Source organism: Chenopodium quinoa, unplaced genomic scaffold, assembly GCF_001683475.1.
Source record: "Chenopodium quinoa cultivar QQ74 unplaced genomic scaffold, ASM168347v1, whole genome shotgun sequence".
In the NCBI taxonomy this organism is placed as follows: Eukaryota; Viridiplantae; Streptophyta; class Magnoliopsida; order Caryophyllales; family Amaranthaceae; genus Chenopodium; species Chenopodium quinoa.
In genome coordinates, this window is record NW_018743858.1 from 11,942 (window position 1) to 30,038 (window position 18,097).

Consider the following 18,097-nt stretch of genomic DNA (forward strand, 5'->3'; position numbering starts at 1 on the left):
ATATGCTCTAAAGCGCGCCCTAAAATGCGCTTGTCACTCTTTTACTTTCCATGTATGCATTCTTCATACGTGCCCATATCAACTGATTGAAGACCTGGGAGTTTCCCTTTAGAATGCATTAGTTTCCACCCTTTCTTTCTCATGTGGCCAAGTCTTTGGTGCCAAAATTTGGAACTTTCATTTCCTATATAATTGAAATTGAACAACATGACCCTGTGATAAGTGGTTTATGTGACCACTTATTGTGGTGACTTTAACCCGGTTTTGTAATCTTTTCCCCTCTTTCTAACCCCTTTTTGAATAAAACTCTTGCATTTTAGCTTTGCCTTTTCCTTGTGTGTTTGTGTACTTGATTTGTAGCTATTGGTGAAGTATTGGCCCAAGAATAGCTCTTGAACGACTTAATATGGAGCAAGAATAAAGAGGGAGAGACCGCTCCTAGAGGAGTGGACGTGCACCTCTCCAAGAGCGGGCGCTCCGACAAGTTTAAACAATTCTACCACATTTCTGAGATTAGCAGGAGCGGGCATGCACCTCTTTTAGAGCGGCCGCTCCTGCACCTTGCACCACAATCTAATTTAGCAAACAACATTTGGAGCGGGCGTGCACTCATAAGGGACCGGGCGCTACTAGCTGCTCTGCTAGAATTTGCCTCAATCTTAAATAGGAGGAGCGGGCATGCACACACCATGGAGCGGGTTCTCTTCCCTGATATCTTGAATCTGCCATTTATTAAAGAACAGGGAAGCGGGCGCTCCTCCCTGTCAAGTTGAATTCTGCCTCCTTCTGTGGATGTTAGAGCAGGCGCGCATTTCCTATGGAGCTGGCGATCCTGACTTGGAATCCGGATTACTTTTGACGGATTAACCAATGTAATTCGGGGAGTATAAATACTACCCCTTTGGTTCATTTTGAGACAGTAGTTTTTAGAATAGTTTTCAGCAAACTTCCTCTTAGTAAGCACCTTAGTTCATTAAATTAGTTGATGATTTAGTTTGGAAACTCTCAAATCTAATCACTGTAGAAGAAAACTTCAAGGTTCATTCTCAGATTTTCAGCATTTATTCAACATTTGAAGCTTCAATTAGTAACTTCTTTCACTTACCTCTACTTATTTTCTGATATTATTTTGATATTGCAAGACTCTTTGAATCTCTCTTAAACTTGTTAATTTGTTGTTGCATATTAGTTTTATCTTTGATGAATCACTTTCCCCCAATTTTAGAATTAATTAGAAGCCAAACTTGGAACTTTGCATGTTACTCACAATGAGTTGTGAGTAGTCCTCTTTGCTAGGGGTTGGGTGAAGCTCAACCTAATGGTTATTAAAGTGAAATTGGGAGAAGCATTGATGATTGAATTGTGATTAAATTGATTATATGAGATTGTTTGTTAGTTCATTTTGATAGGAGTAGCTACCCTTGATTTTGGGCTTGATGGCATGATATGATTGGTTTGACATGGGAATGTAGATTAAGTTTATCATTACTTATTGAAATTTGATTATGTATCTCCTATTGCTAAATTAATGAGGGATCTATGTTTAGAAGTGTGATTTGTATTCTTAATTGCATGAGGTTGGTTTTACACGTAGTCCTTGCTATCTCTTGTCTCTATTTGCTCCCAATATGCTTGATTACCATGGTTGAGTGGATCCCATTCCCTAGTGCTTTTAATTACTTGATTTAGAACAATTGTTTGTTTGTCTACTTGACGAACTCCTAATCAACAAAAGTCTTCGAACTAGCTTGCGTATTAAGATCTTTAGCGATTATATCCCATTTCTTGTGGACCGAACTCTTACTTATCATTGTTCTTGGTTTGTGAGATGTTTGCTTATAAATGTGTTTGAATGAGTGTGGAATGTGCGACCGTTATAACGCCCTTAAAAATGGCGTCGTTGCCAGGGAACAATGTTGTTAATCGCTAATAGATTGCTTGAGTCTAGTTTACCATAAAAAGAAAAAAAATACAAAAAGTGTTTGTTTCCTTTTGGCTATACTTGAAGCCTTGTTACTAATTGCAATTGTTGAGTGTGTATTCGCAGAACCCATAAAAGATTTTGGTACCTTACGATCCAGAGATTGAACGAACTTAAAGAAGAACAAGGAGAGCCGGTTCTAGGCCCTTTACTACTTCCCCAACAAGGGAGTTCAATTTTGAGAAACAACAAGAACAAATGTGTGAACTACAACCACCACCTAAAAGACCTTTGAAGGAGTTGGGAACTCCGGGAGCTTATTGAGCTTCAATCGGGATTGCTCCCCAAACACCCCGGCCAATGATTTTGAGATTCGGCCCGCGATGATAAATTTGATTGAAAGGAGGCAATTTAGTGAGCAAAGCACGAGAGCCCCCTTGCACACTTGAATGAGTTTGAGAAATATTGTAACACGATCAAGGTGAATGGGGTCACTCAAGATTTTGTGAGACTAAAGCTATTTCCTTTCTCCCTAAAAGGAAAAGCCCTTGAATGGCTTTAAAAGGAGGTGAGACCCAATCCTTGAGAACTTGGAATGAAGTCACCACGGCTTTCCTAGAGAGATTTTACTCTCAAAAGAAGACGGCCGAAGCAAGGGCTTTGATCCAAGGCTTCCGACAAAGAGCTAGTGAAACCATATATGAGGCACGGGAAAGGTATAAAGAATATCAAAGGGAGTGTCCTTATCATTGTATTCCCACATTCCAAGTGCTTTAAATTTTCTATGGAGGCTTGAGCCCCCAAGGGAAGACTAGTTTGGATGCAGGAGCTGGTGGCCTAATAATGAACAAGACGGAGGAGCAAGTGATAGAGATCATAGAGGATGTTGTGAGGCACCATATGGATTGGCAAGAAGGAGAAAGGAAGTCCTCAAGAAAAGGAGGGAATGCGGTTTACTCTGTCGATCACCTCAACGCTATCAACAATTATTTGACATCCCTCCCAATCTAAGGGGAGAGGTATAAATTCTAATCCTTCTACCTCTATTTCTAATAACATGCCTAGTTGCACTACTACATTTTTGACCAAATGCAACGGCCTAATAAAGGCTAATACAACGGTATTTTAATTGCCACTGCAGTAGAGTAGGCTAATGCCACGGATTTAACACTAATGTTCTTAGAGGTAGAGTTATTGCCACGTCTTTAAAGAACCGTTGCATTAGCCAAGCTATTTTAACAAAAAAGAGAGCTATTGCCATGGTATGTGTATTGTATGATGAAAAATTTAGAAGCGCGCGGAATACTTCCCTCTAATTTTTTGCCCAAATATTTTGAACAACACGTGTTACTATCACTCTGTATCTATTTTCTCACAGTACCTATTTTCTCCATTTTCCCCAATTCTCCATTTTCTCACATTCTCATGTTTTCTTCAATTCTCTAGAATTACTTCCAAATTATGAGAGGAAAATTACGAAAAAAAAATTACTCAAAAATTCTAAGAGGAAAATAAGCAAAGAAATCCAAGGAAGTAGACGAAGGCGGCACTCAGGCGGTGGTGGCTGATAGCGGCACCCAGGCGGTGGTGGCTGATAGCGGCACTCAGGCGGTCTCATTTTCATCTTGCATGTCCCTTCCTTGATCTGATTGCTCGAATTTCTGTTCAAGGTATAAAACGATTTTTTGTTTATGATATTGCTTAATTGAAATTTTGTTGTTGCATTTTGTGGTGATTAAATTTGAAGTTTTTGCTTTTGTTTTTGGGAATTTGTATTTGATGCCATGAAAGATGAATTTTCTGCTCTCGTAACTCTTGGAAACGGCTAATGGGTTTCGTTTAGCAATATTGATTTTTTATTTTATTATTTTTGAAACCTAGCAGTACTGAATTTTGTATTTGAGTAGTCTAATGGGGTTTTTGGGGGAATTTCATATAAATGGATAAGAAGATATATTGATTTTACTTAGTTCTTTGTATTTGCGAATTATTTTTCTAAATCTTGTTTTTGGAGTTCTGTTGTGATTTGTCCTAACTTCTTGATTAATTAAGGATGAATAATATTAAGTCGAATAAATATTGTTGGCGCTTAATGCATATATTATTGTGGATCTTCAGTACCAGAATTATAGTCAATTCTAAGTATATGCCAATAGTTGGACTTGGGTCAATGCAGCAATCCTATTATAATATCATACAAAATCTGCATCCAACTCTGAAGGAAAATATAGATGCAAACTTGCCAATAAGTAGCTCTGATTAGACTTGTGTATGAATGACTACAACTACAACTTGGTATAATGACTAACTGATCTGACTATACACCTCATTGATTTTCTTGTCTGATCATGTTAAGATGAGTTAAAACTGAATTTAGAGATATAATCCAATCTATAACGTCTTTGTTGCTTGTCTCTTGAAACACTTGTTTATTTTGAGAAAAAAAAATGATCTGTAGGTTTGTGTTATTTTAACATACTACGCTACTAATATAAGAGAATTTGCAGATTCAGTACAATATGCATGTCTTTGTTGCTTGTTCCCATGAAACTCTCACCTTCTTTTTTGAAAAAGGCAGGAAGACCATTTTGGATTGTCCAATTTGGTTAGTGAGTTTAAGCAAAATTTATAGTTTATTAAATTTAATCAATAATGTCTTTGGTGCTTGTCTCGTCAACTATCATATTGCAGGATCTAATGTTTGATAAGTCACATTCATGTATGTTGCTTGTTAATTGAAATCTAGATTGCACATAGCAAATTGAAGATGGTTTTTTTTTTTTTTTTTTTTTTACTTATTGCTTCATCTAGTTGTACACTTGTACCCATGAATATAATATTTTAATAAGTATAAATGAGGGGTTTTTTTGTTTCATATAAATATTCTAGCGCTGTTAGTATTTCAACAGGATTTCTTCTAAAAGTGAGCCTGTATTTACTTCCGAGGAAGTGCATGACAAGCTACCTGATCTTCAGGCTAAGGTACTTCTGATCTTTCATTAATGTGACATTATGTGTAAGTATCTTAACCTAATTTCTGGTTCAAGAGCCTTATCAATGATGTCAAATTTTGATTAGGTTACTAGGGTGAATAGAATCCCAAAACCAAGGCCCAAAGCAGACAGGCATGCGGGGTATATATTGTATAGCAAGGACAAAGTGACTGGTCACACTGTCCTCATTCCCATTGATCATGGATACTGCTTGCTGGATTATGTAAGTGACATTGCATTTCTTCCGGTTAATACTTTATTAGTACATTTGTGTTTTAAACGTGTGATAGCTTCATTGCTTACTGTCAAAAATACTACTTTGTAGGGGATGCAAATGGTTTAGTTCATTGGACTGCATTTTATTGATTGGTTTTGTGATATTTGTTTGGAGCTTATTATCCTTGAAAATTGAAGTATCTTGTAGGCATTCATTTTGTTGAAAATTAGTATGTTTGAACTTTATGATTGCAAATTGATTGACGGTTAGTTCTAGCTTTGTGTCTTCTTTTGGATGATTGGGTGATTGTTAATCCTGCAAGGGCAGCTAAACAATTCATTGCCTTGGCAATATGGCTAAAATTTGATCTGCTTGAAAGATGCATTAGCTGGAGCTCTGAATTTGGTCCTAACTGTTTGAGATAAGGAAATGTTATATCAACTCATTTGGTTGCAATTTTTGAACAGAGGCTTTGAATTGAAACAGGTTGGTTGTCTTGTGTATGAACTCTTTTTTTTATAGCTGTCTTGTGTATGAACTTTGTTTTATGAATTGTTTGCCTACTTTGTCTCCAAGTAGCTTAGAAAAGCTTAATTGCAACATGATAATAAGATTATAAGCTAAGTGAGATTGCATTGTTTACTATATACTCATGTCGAGCTATTTATGGTTAACATCTTTTTATTTATTTAACCAAGGAGTATCTCATTATCTAAATAAGATATAAATGAAATTACAATTATTCATCTTCAAGTTAGGGTTCTTTCTCCATTGAAGCAATTTCTAAGTTCCTCTTTATTGAAACGACTCCTCCCTCCTAGGTAAGATGTTCATTCGACATTTTATCTTCAAGTTATGTTTTTTGCTGTTATCTTGTTACTTCCCTGATATTTCCCTCTACTGCTACCCTGCTATTTCATCCTTGCCTATCTTTGTGTTGCTACTGTTGCTGACCACTTGTTGTTGGTGTTGTAGTGTGGTATCGTGCTTATGCACTATTGTGTGCTTGTTGTACTTAGTTCGAATTATAATTTAAATGCTGGGAGATGATGATGTTCATAAAGTTAATCAAATTATAAATCAAGCGAATATTGTTTCTTTGGGACTAATTAATTGAATTTTGAGTTATAATGTGATTAAATTTATGAGTAATGACTAATGATATGTGTAATTATGATTAAAGAATATCATAAATAGTCAATTTTGTGTGTTTGTAATTTTTCGATTTAATCAAGTATTCGATCTATGTATAGAGATTTACTTTAAATAACTTGGAGTTGGTTTAGAGGTATCCGAGTATTCAACCATAGGAGTTGGTTTAAAGGTATTGGAGTATTGTTGATGTTTAAATTGGATCTTTTGTTATGGTTAAATGTATATATGCATCACAAATTCATTTTGGTCATATCTTGTTTAGAGATCGTGTTTCAATTTATCTAATCTCGTGATTATTGAACCTTGCTTTTGAAATGAGAATTCCCATTAGGCATATCGGGTTGATTTTATAGCTTTGAGAGTAAGTTGGTGCCAGTTTTGTGCTTTGACATTGTCTTTTTTCACTTAATTTTACGGATTCCGTTTGTATTAGTCTTGCACAAGGAAATCTCATGCCACCCAAGGTTAACGTATATTTGTTCTGTTTTTTCATTTAACAATATTTGTTTATCAAGTTCCTAATATGATCTGCTTGTGAATTTTGCAGCTGTTGATTGCTAGTGGTAGGCTTATTATCGCCAGTGGTGGTGTGGGATATTAAAAGTTTTGAAGCAGCACTTTGTTGTAGTAGTATGATTTGATCAACAGCTAGAGACGCAACTATTCAAATTGTCAAGGTATGTTGAACAATTGTATGCTTTGTTAGTCACAAGTACCAATAAAGTAGTAATCTAATTTTAATCTGACTTGAACTACTTTTCCTATAAACGCTTATGCCTTACCCTTTGTGTACCATCCAATTGCAGGAGGTGGATAATACTAATGTTGAAGAAGACGCTTCATGAATTACTTTACGAGAAATTGGAGAAGCAGGAGAAAGAAATGATAATGCGGTCCAAAGAATTACCGAAAATATTGTTTGGCGGACAAAATGATTTAGCTTTAACTTTTAATTGTTTTTTTCTTAGTTTTAACTAGTGATAATTTAATTTTGTAATTTTTCTTATAAATAACAATGTGCAAACTTTGAATTCATATTAATAAAATTCTAATCCTTTTTTTATGTTTTTTTTTTGTTTTTTTTTGTTTTTTTTTTTTGGAAAATTATGATGTTAATCGTATTATTATTATTATTATTATTATTATTATTATTATTATTATTATTATTATTATTATTATTATTATTATTATTATTATTATTATTATTATTATTATTATTATTATTATTATTATTATTATTATTATTATTATTATTATTATTATTATTATTAGGTATAGTGAACCGTGGCATTAGGGTATATGCATTATGTGGCATTAGGTATAGGAAACCGTGGCATTAGATATTATAGCTAATGCCACGGCAATAATGTTGCCGTTGCATCAGGTATTGATCTAACGCCACAGATCATTGATGCCGTGGCATTAGGTGTCATATGCTGTTGCATTAGACCTACTGCAACGCCAGCAGATGCCACGGTACATGGCCGTTGCATTAGGCCTAATGCCATGGATTTTGACGCCTAATGCAACGACTTTGGGGGTTGCAATAGATAAAAAATGAAGTAGTGTTGGTGTTTCTATCTTTTGTGAAAATTGCGGCTCATATGATCATGATACTTCTTCTTGCACTTATGATTCCAAACCCCAACCCAATATGAGGATGGTAATGAACTTGAAAATGAAAATTTGTTTTGCCTTTGATTGGTTTGTGATGATGATATTGGATTGTATGTGGTAGATACTTGCTTTCTTTTTGTAATAAAATTTTGAGCATGGTTTAGATGCCCTTGGTTGAACATAGAATTGTGATTTAGGCTAGTGTGAGAATAACCTTACTGAATGTACGAGACTTAAAGTCTAGGTTTGTTGTAATATGGTGTCGCCCGTCTCGAAGGAATATGACCCCGAAAGGTAGTATTTGATCCCACATTGCCCTAAAAAAGTGAGGTTTTATATTTTTTAAGCCATCAACATCTTGAATGAGTGGCAATGATCCTTTTTGAATTAGTACCTAGATCGAGAACTTGAGCTCCAACTCCTAAGATCGCGACTTAAACTACTCTTGTTATTAATGAAGGTTGTTGCATAGTTGCAAGTTAAGGCATCCGATTTTAGTTTTATTAAGTGCACATTCCTTGTTCATTGTAAATAGTAGTTAATTTTGTATTTGAAGTTTTCCAAAAATAAAATAAAATGATTTTATGAATTGTCACCACCCTAGCAAATAAACAAGCTTAGGGGTGCATTTTTGCTTAGAGTATGATCGTGGTTTGTATTTTGTGATCAAAGTTAGAGCCCTTCTTAGGGTTGTTCTTAATGGATTACATCTTAGCTTGGAATCAAATGCAAGCTCATTTAGTTTTCTTCTATGCCTTAACTTGGTGTCGAATTCCTCATATTTTTGTGTATTGTTAGAAAGAGTAGTTGAAGCCATCGTCGGTGGAGCTGAGGGAGTTGGTTCACAAGCATATGGAGAAGGTACTTTTTCATTGAGATTTCGAGTGTTTTAAAACCCGCTATATTCTTGTTTTCCCGGCTCCTTCGAGGAGTCATGAGACACTACCATTAGGGGGGATTTGAACTTTGTGATGGGGACGCGGTAAGATTTTTTGAATAGGCCTAAGTTGAGTATTTTTGGGAAGGTTAGCTAGGCCTTGGCTATTCATGACCGTGGTTAATCTTAGGCATATACCTCATGCTCGAGTTTTATTGCTTAAGGATTCTTTTATCTATGCATGTGTTTATTCTTTGAGCGAACTAATCTTTTGAATTGTTTTGTGCTATGTGAATTGCTTGAGGACAAGCAATTGGCTAGCTTGGGGGGATTTGATAAGGGGTTTATTTGACCACTTATTGTGGTGACTTTAACCTGATTTTGTAATCTTTTCCCCTCTTTCTAACCCCCTTTTCTATAAAACTCTTGCATTTTGGCTTTTCTTTCTCCTTGTGTGTTTGTGTACTTCATTTGTAGGTATTGGTGAAGTTTTGGCCCAAGAATAGCTCTTGAACGCTTAAGATGGAGCAAGCATAAAGAGGGAGAGGCCGCTCCTAGAGGAGTGGACGTGCACCTCTCCAAAAGCGGGCGCTCCTACAAGTTTCAACAATTTTGCCACAATTCTAAGATTAGCAGGAGCGGGTGTGCACCTATTCTAGAGCGGTCGCTCCTACACCTTGCACCACAATCTAATTCAGCAAACAACATTTGGAGCGGGCGTGCACTCAAAAGGGAGCGGGCGCTCCTAGCCGATCTGCTAGAATCTGCCTCAATCTGAAATAGGAGGAGCGGGCGCTCCTCCCTGATATCTTGAATCCGCCATTTACTGAAGAACAGGGGAGCGGGCGCTCCTCCCTGTCAAGTTGAATTCAGCCTCCTTCTATGGATGTTGGAGCAGGCGCGCATTTCCTATGGAGCGCGCGCTCCAACCTGTGGAGCGGGCGTTCCTGGCTGGGAATCCAGATTACTTTTGACGGATTAACCTATGTAATTCGGGGTGTATAAATACTACCCCTTCAGTTCATTTTGAGACAACAGTTTTTAGCAAACTTCCTCTTAGTTAGCACCTTAGTTCATTAAATTACTTGATGATTTAGTTTGGAAACTCTCAAATATAATCATTGTGGAAGCAAACTTTAAGGTTCATTCTCAGATTTTCAGCATTTATTCAACATTGGAAGCTGCAATTAGTAACTTCTTTCACTTACCTCTACTTATTTTCTGATTTTATTTTGATATTGCAAGACTCTTTGAATCTCTCTTAAACTTGTTAATTTGTTGTTACATGTTAGTTTTATCTTTGATAAATCACTTTTCCCCAATTTTAGAATTAATTAGAACCCAAACTTGGAACTTTGCATGTTATTCACAATGAGTTGTGATTAGTCTTCTTTGCTAGGGGTTGGGTGAAGCTCAACCTAATAGTTATTTAAGTGAAATTGGGAGAAGCATTGATGATTGAATTGTGATTAAATTTATTATATGAGATTGTTTGTTAGTTCATTTTGATAGGAGTAGCTACCCTTGATTTTGAGCTTGATGGCATGATATGCTTGGTTTGACATGGGAATGTAGATTAAATTTATCATTACTTATTGCAATTTGATTATGTATCTCCTATTGCTAAACTAATGAGGGATCTAAGTTTAGAAGTGTGAGTTGTATTCTTAATTGCATGAGGTTGGTCTTACATGTAGTCCTTGCTATCCCTTGTCTCTATTTGCTCCCAATATGTTGGATTACCATGGTTGAGTGGATCCCATTCCCTAGTGCTTTTAATTACTTGATTTAGAGCAATATTTTTTTTGTCTACTTGACAAACCCCCAATCAACAAAAGTCTTCGAACCAGCTTGCGTATTAAGATCTCTAGCGATTATATCTTATTCCTTGTGGACCAAACTCTTACTTATGAATGTTTGCTTATAAATGTGTTTGAATGAGTGTGGAATGTGCAACTGTTCTAACGCCCATCACCCTGCTATCTTGTAAAGAGTACCACTCTTTTTACCATGGGCAATTGTCATTAATCCCTTTGAAATCTTCCAATTGTCATCTTGGAAGTTTGTAGTGTAACCTTTGCCGGCTAACTGCCTAACTGAGATCAAAATCTTTCTTAGGTCGGGAATATGCCTAACATCCATCAACCATTTAACTTAATCTTCATTACACCTTTACCAATAATATAACAAGGTAACTCATCTCCAAGGTATACTATTCCCGATTTCAGGGATATACCTCTCGAAGAATTCTTTCTTCGAAGTAGCGTGAAATGATGCTCTAGAATCTAACACCCAAGATTCTTCCTTGCTCTCTATAGAGCATATCAGTGCATTATCTCCTTCTAAAGAAGAAGTAACATTTGCCTCTTCCTATGCTTCTTGGTTTTTCGGTGCACTCCACTGATTTTTATAATATCCAGTCTTTCGTACAATTCCAGCACTCAGGGAATTATTGGGATTCCTTGATTTTGATCCCTAATCTCTGGATTTTACTCAATAGCTTAATCTTCCACGTTCATTTCTTTTGGTTGAATTTCTTCCTCTTGATTTTATATGTAAAACTGATCACGAACGTCGTCAAATTCTTCCAACTTATTGCTTCCTAACGAGCTAGTCATAGTTGTGACTATAGCATTCCAGCTATCTGGTAATAAAGATAAAAGTATCAACGCTCGAAATTCATCTTCAAAATCAATTTCAATTGAACTAAATTGGGTTGTGATAGAATTGAGTTCATCAAAATGTTCAGCAATTGATTCGCCTTTCGTCATCCACTAATTGAATAACCGCTTCATTAAATGAACTTTATTAGAAGTGGATGGCTTCTCATACGTACTAGAGAGAGCTTTCATCAGACCTGCCGTGGTCCTTCCTTTGCTATATTAAAAGCAACATTGTGTGATAATGTTAACTGAATAACTCCGAGGGCTTGTCTATTAAGAAAGATTCCAATCTTCATCTTTCATAACCTCTGGCTTTTTTTTATGAGAGAGGTTCATAAAGCTTTTTCTGGTCTAAATAATTTTCGATTTGCATCTTCCAAAACATGAAATTTGCACCATCGAAATTTTCAAGATTTACCTTTCCTCCGTCCGCTGCCATTGCTCCCACTCAAATCTGACTTCATTGTTAAAGATCGTTTCTGACGATTCTTCTTTGAATGTCAAGAGAATACCAGCTCGGCTCTGATACCAGTTATTAAGAAACATTATGCAACTTTCCTTTAAAATCAAATTAGTGGGAATAAGACAAAATATAAATATCACAAATAAATTAACAAGTATTTGTATGTTTAACTATGGTGCAAAACTTTTATTGAAAATGATAAAAACCAACAAGTGTTTAGAACACTTATAAAATACACAACCCTCACACACCCTAATTACACCCAAAAAATTTTCTCTAAACATTATTTCCAAGCTTTTCTCTCTCTAAGGGGTTTTTTTTTTTCTTTTTATTTTTTTAACACATGATAGCTTAATTTATATAGTACCTAAAAATTTAGATAAACTTTTCCTCCCTTACATTTCCTAAGCATTCATTCACGTATCCTAAAATACTGTGAGGCCTATAATTGTTTTCCCTTTTTTATTTGTGGTGATCGTAACATTAGTGCTATAAACAAAGGAACCATGTATCCCACTAACTAAATCATGCTAGTAGTTGTTAATGCTACTAACAGTTATGTTGGCTTACAAAGTGGTGTTTTCCACTAACAATTTGACCAAAGGCTGTTACTTATTTTGTTAGCATCTTTAACAATCAATTCATATTGATCATGGATTTCACTGATTTGAATATTTTAACAAATTGTGCAAGCCAGGATCCTCTAAGTAGGTATTGTTATTATAAACCGTTCAATGGTGCTCATGACTTCTTATAAATTTGCATCGTATTTGAAATTAGATTGCTCCTATGGTGATTTCAACTTATTCATCACAAATGTATAGCATGTTTAGTTTTAGTGTGATGTCTATCATATTCATTTTGAAAATGGGGCAAATTTGTTTTGGAGACTGAGTACCATAGACATGGTTCTCCTATTTGTAGGATTCAATTCAATTTGCATACAATTATGTTTAATTATGATGCTGTTAAGGAGTTAACCTCGAGTGTATATGACCTAGTGTACTAATAATAACTCAATATTACCGACACCCTTTGGGGCTGATAGTAAACCTTTATTCTTGCAAGTCATTTGTCATTGCTAGTGCTTTGTTTAATATATGGAAGTTTCCACTAAAAAAGAAAAGGGGGAAAAAGAAACATAAAGAGCTTTTTACACCCCTTGAGCTGGAAGATGAATTCAAACCTAACTATGGCTTACTAGCTATTTCTTTTTTTCTTAAGCATGGTTTTAAGAATAGTGCAACTGCCACTAGTAAAAGAACTATAGCTGAGGCCTCTGTGATCCATAACCAAATTGATCGCTTCTGCTTGTGAGTTTGACAGATTGGAAAGTTTTTATAAGATGGATCTGTATGTGATTCAACACAAAGCCTTGGATTACCTGAGAAGCTTTCTCCCAAGCTTCCTGTCATTAGCGGGATAGGAATAGGACCAGAAAGATGATTATATGATAAATTGATAGTGCTAGGAAGTAGTTTAGATAGGTTCTCAGGGATGTTTCCTGTCAACTGGTTATTAGATAAATCGAGAATGCTTAGTGATTTCAGCTGGGACAATGATTCAGGGATAGAGAACGTGAAATTGTTATGTTGTAACAACAAGAGATCCAACTTTTTGAGGGTGCTAAGTTCAGAGGGTATAGGGCCAGATATTAAGTTGTTGCTTAGATCAATCTTCACTAAATTGACAGCTCCAGAGATCTCAGATGGAAGAGATTGAGATATTTTGTTGTTTTGAATGAAGAATTCCGACATATTCTTTGCATTTGCGATTTCTCTAGGTATAGTTCCAGTCACTTGATTGTCAGCAATATCAATGATATTTGCATTAGGGAGACTGAAAATTCCTTCAGGCACCAGGCCAACCAATTGGTTGTTACTAACACGAAAACGTACAAGTGATGTGCAGTCTGCATAACTTTGAGGTATCTCACCTGTGAACATATTGGAAAGAGCAAGGAAGTACAGTAGTTTACCTCCTCTGCAGACATTTGGTGGCAGTTTGCTGGAGAATTGATTCTCTGACAAGTCTATGGCAATCATGGCAGATGAATTTCCTAGATTTTGGGGAACTTTGCCTGTCAGAAAGTTCTGGTAGACAGATAATGTGGTCAATGCTGTTGAGTTCCCAAGAGCTGTTGGAATTTCTCCTGTGAGGCTGTTATTATAAAGCTGCAAGATTTTAAGTTTGGGAAGGCGGCATATTGATTCTGGAATTCTTCCTGTCAGTAAATTTACTGACATATCCAACCCAGTAAGCTCTGTTAGATGTCCTAACTCTTCGGGTATTTTTCCACTGAGCTGATTATAGTAAAGCATGAGATACTTAAGGTTCTTCAGCATTCCTAGCTCTGGAGGAATCTGACCCTTCAGAAAGTTCCCACTTAGCTCGAGATCAACAAGGGATGTCATGTTGCCTATTGATGGTAGAATGCTTCCCTGAAGTATTGTTGTTGACAGGACTAATGTTTGTAGCTTTCTCAACCGAGTAATATTCAGTGGAAGTTCCCAAGGATTGAAATTATCATTCATGTTGAAGTTTACCACCTCAAGATCAGTGAGGTTTGTAATCGACAGTGGGAAGTCTCCACTGAATTTATTCATAGACAAGTCCAGCACCCGGAGTGATTTCATGCTGGAAAAATCCGGAAGCCTCCCACTAAGCAATAAATCACTCATGGCTAGAACTTTCAAAACGGAGCAATTGGTGACTCCGTGTGGAAACCTGCCAGTGATGTCATTTCCGGTTATATTAAGAACTTGCAGCTCTGGTAGGAAAGAGCATATATCCGGAGGAAGCGATCCTTTTAGTGATTGCCTTGCAAGGTTCATCTCTATAACTTGGTCTTGACTATTGCAGGCTAATCCAGTGTAATTGCAGTATGAGCTCTCTCCCTTGGAAGTCCATTCAGACAAGGTACTGCCAGAGAGAGCGCTTTTCATGAGGCTGAAATACTCTGATTGCTTATCAGTTGTGGCACCGGGACAGTTGATGAGTGATAGTAATAATACGAAAGACGACAAGCAGAACTTAGATTGAAAGGCCATGGTGAGATTATAGAGGATTGTGTTTAATTTTATTATGTTTGCGTAATTGCATGTGAAGAGACATGCTCTACCTGATACAAAGTACAGGTGATAATCCTTGCTATTCATAGGCTCATACAGATAGCATAAAGAAGGTTTATGCTTTGCCCACTAAAACTTGTAGGGCAAAAAATATTTATTGATTGGTTACTCAAACTTTATATGTGACATTATCTCCCACTTTGGAGGATTTTTGTTTTTATATTTTGGACCCCGGTTGCTTTTCAGTGTAATCAATGGACCAGTTGAAAACTACAGAAAGCAAAAGAAAAGGGGTAAGCAATTTTTATTTTTATTTTTTATTTTTTTGTGTCATTGAAAGAGGAAGGCTTTGGTTGGTTTAACGGTTTGTAATTAAGAGCTAATAAAGCCGAGTCTTATACTCCCTTCATTCTTTTTTGTTGGTCTTACCAACCTCCATATACACCGCCCCCTCTTCGTGGGCACACCTATTTACAAACCAGACCTCCACCCCCTCTCCACCTATGCAAACACGATCATAACACGAGATTTTTAAACCAAACCCGAAATATGGTCTCACCACTTCCACATCTGGTCGAATTATACCTCGCTCACCATTTCCCAAAAATCACAAATAAGCTCATTCTTGACCCTAATTGGAATAATGCGATGCGTGATAAATATAGTGCTTTAATTGAAATGAGGACATGAGAATTCGTTCCTACGCCACCAACGGTGAATTGTGTTAATTGCATGTTGTTTCGACATAAATTGATTGTTAATGGTGATCTAAAATGGGATAAAGCATATTTAGTATGTGATGCGGGTCTTAGGTTGAAGGTGTTGATATGATTGTGATGAAACATATACTAGTCGGTTGTTAAACCGGCCACTATTCGAACGGTGTTGACTGTGGCTATGGCTCGTAAGTGGCTATTCACCAACATGAAATTGAGAAACTCCAAAAAATTCATATCAAGACATCACTAGTTTCCGCTTTTATTTGACACCTTTGATAGCTAATTGTCACACTACTCCAATTGACGCACGACTATAAGCCTACAAGTAAAAGAAAACAAAGAAAGTATGTGTATACATTTCAATACTACGCCTAGAAATCATTTTGTTATTTCTTGGGTTACACACACAATTAAATTATCAATATATCAACCCATCCATTCGTACGAAAGTACGCAGGCCACATTGCATGTCTTATTTAAAACTCAACACTTAATAGCTCTCCGTGCTTCTCTATATCCCACTTTCATCTTCTTGAAGTTTCTTCCAATTCTAATAATGTCCATTTTTACAACAATTAACTCAATATACATGATCTATAGGATTTTTTTCCAAAATAAGCCTAATTACAAAACTATTTTGTAAAGTAGACTCATGGTCAAACAATTTACCAAATTTAGCATCTGGGGTAAAATGTTGATCGAGTCAGCGTTTTACCCTTTGTTTTTTTTTTTTTTTTTTTTTTTTTTTTTTACCTCAGTCAATGTTTTACATCTTTTTTTTTTTTACCTCAGTCAGCGTTTTACCCTTTTTTTTTTAATTTCGTAATTTCTACTTTAAAAAACCAAAAAAAAAAAATGCCTTTTAGTAAAACGCTGACTCAGTCAGCGTTTCTTGGGTATTATGTTCCAGATTGAATTCGCAGGTTGCCATTCTCACTTCACTCAAATTCTCATTCTCACTCTCTCTCACTAACGATAGAAGACCCATACACTTTCACGCTCAACCACCGCACTCGACGCTGCCGCTACCGGTCGCCGTTGCTGCTGCCGCCAGTCGCTGTTGCTGCTGCCCCTCTCTCTCTCTCACTCACTCACTAAATTTTGTGGTAAACCCTAAATTCATATTAGTGTAATGTTGATAATTGCTCTTAATTGTGGTTAATTGTTGTAAATTGTATCAAATTGTTGCTAATTATTAATGAAAATGTGGTAAATTGTTGATAATTATTGATGGTAATGTGGTACATCGTTGATGAAATTGTTGATGGAAATGTGGTACATTTATGTTAAATTTAAGGGCATCATGTTTATAATATTAGCGTGGTTTAAAATGTGATAATTTATCTATTGATTATTGGTAAGAAGACTCTTATTTCATTATTGATAATTTATCTATACATTATTTGGTGAGAAGACTCTTGTCAGCAAATGAACAAATTATGGCTCTTGTCAAGAAATGAACAATTAATTGGCTCTTGTCAACTTTTTTTTACCTTGCTCTAGATTTAAATTATCCTAAAATGTGTTTTGGTTGTTATGTAGAATATGGCTGTACAAAATGTATTTTTGTTATGTCGATGGGGAGGTGAAATTCTGTTTGTTGGACCAAATGTTTTGTATAATGGAGGAAATATGGAACCACTTACCCTTGAACTGGACATGACTTTCAATGATTTGGTGAACGAAGTTCATAGTAGTATCGGTTCAAACCCAATGAATGTTCAACTGAACATTAAAATGAGGTTTGAGACTGTCAACGGGGTTCAAGTGTTACCTGTTTCTACAAATAAACAATTGAAAGCTTTGAGGAGCGTCGTTGCAATGAAGAGTGTTCCCAATGAGATATATGTAGAAATGGTGCCTATATGTACCCAACAAAGTACTCAGCCTGAACAACAAGCTACATATATTTCCGGTTACAACACAGAATCCTTGCAAATTCCCTCACACGACATTCCAACAAATGAATATGGGATGGAATCTTTCAGTAGAATGTTGCACGACGATTAATTTCACATGTCGTTTAGTTCTTATATAGCTTCACCTGTGGCAATGACCGGCCAACCGGGTCCTTCGACATCAAACACCGTCATACCTTCACCGACGCAATTGCATAGTTATTCACCTGTGCAAGATGATATTGAAGCATCACCGTCTCAACCTATGCTAAATCATCATGAAAATTTGGAAAATATTGTGAATAATGAATTGTCTGTGTATGATGTGTACACGGAAACAAATGATGAGGCCGAGAGCGGAGAGGAGGATTATGGTCTTGACAACATGGATGTTGAACCTGTACACATGGAAGTTGGTGAGGCCGTGGTTAGAACTTCCATACCTTGGTTCAGTCAGCTAAACGAGAACTACGAAGTTAATCAGTATTGGGCCGAATCGGGTA

The 18,097-nt window shown here is 36.2% G+C and overlaps 1 protein-coding gene across 1 annotated transcript; it reads right to left on the bottom strand.

Moving 5' to 3' along the window:
• Window positions 1-12,977: 12,977 nt before the first annotated feature.
• LOC110686352 (receptor protein-tyrosine kinase CEPR1-like) lies at window positions 12,978-15,601 on the bottom strand. The gene has a single exon (XM_021862945.1). The coding sequence runs from the start codon at window positions 15,062-15,064 to the stop codon at window positions 13,097-13,099; it is 1,968 nt and encodes a 655-aa protein (XP_021718637.1). The 5' UTR covers window positions 15,065-15,601; the 3' UTR covers window positions 12,978-13,096.
• Window positions 15,602-18,097: the final 2,496 nt, after the last annotated feature.

What these genes read in the sequence shown, in the direction of transcription:
- LOC110686352 (XM_021862945.1), bottom strand. Translation starts at nt 15,064, where the DNA reads ATGAATAGCAAGGATTATCACCTGTACTTTGTATCAGGTAGAGCATGT.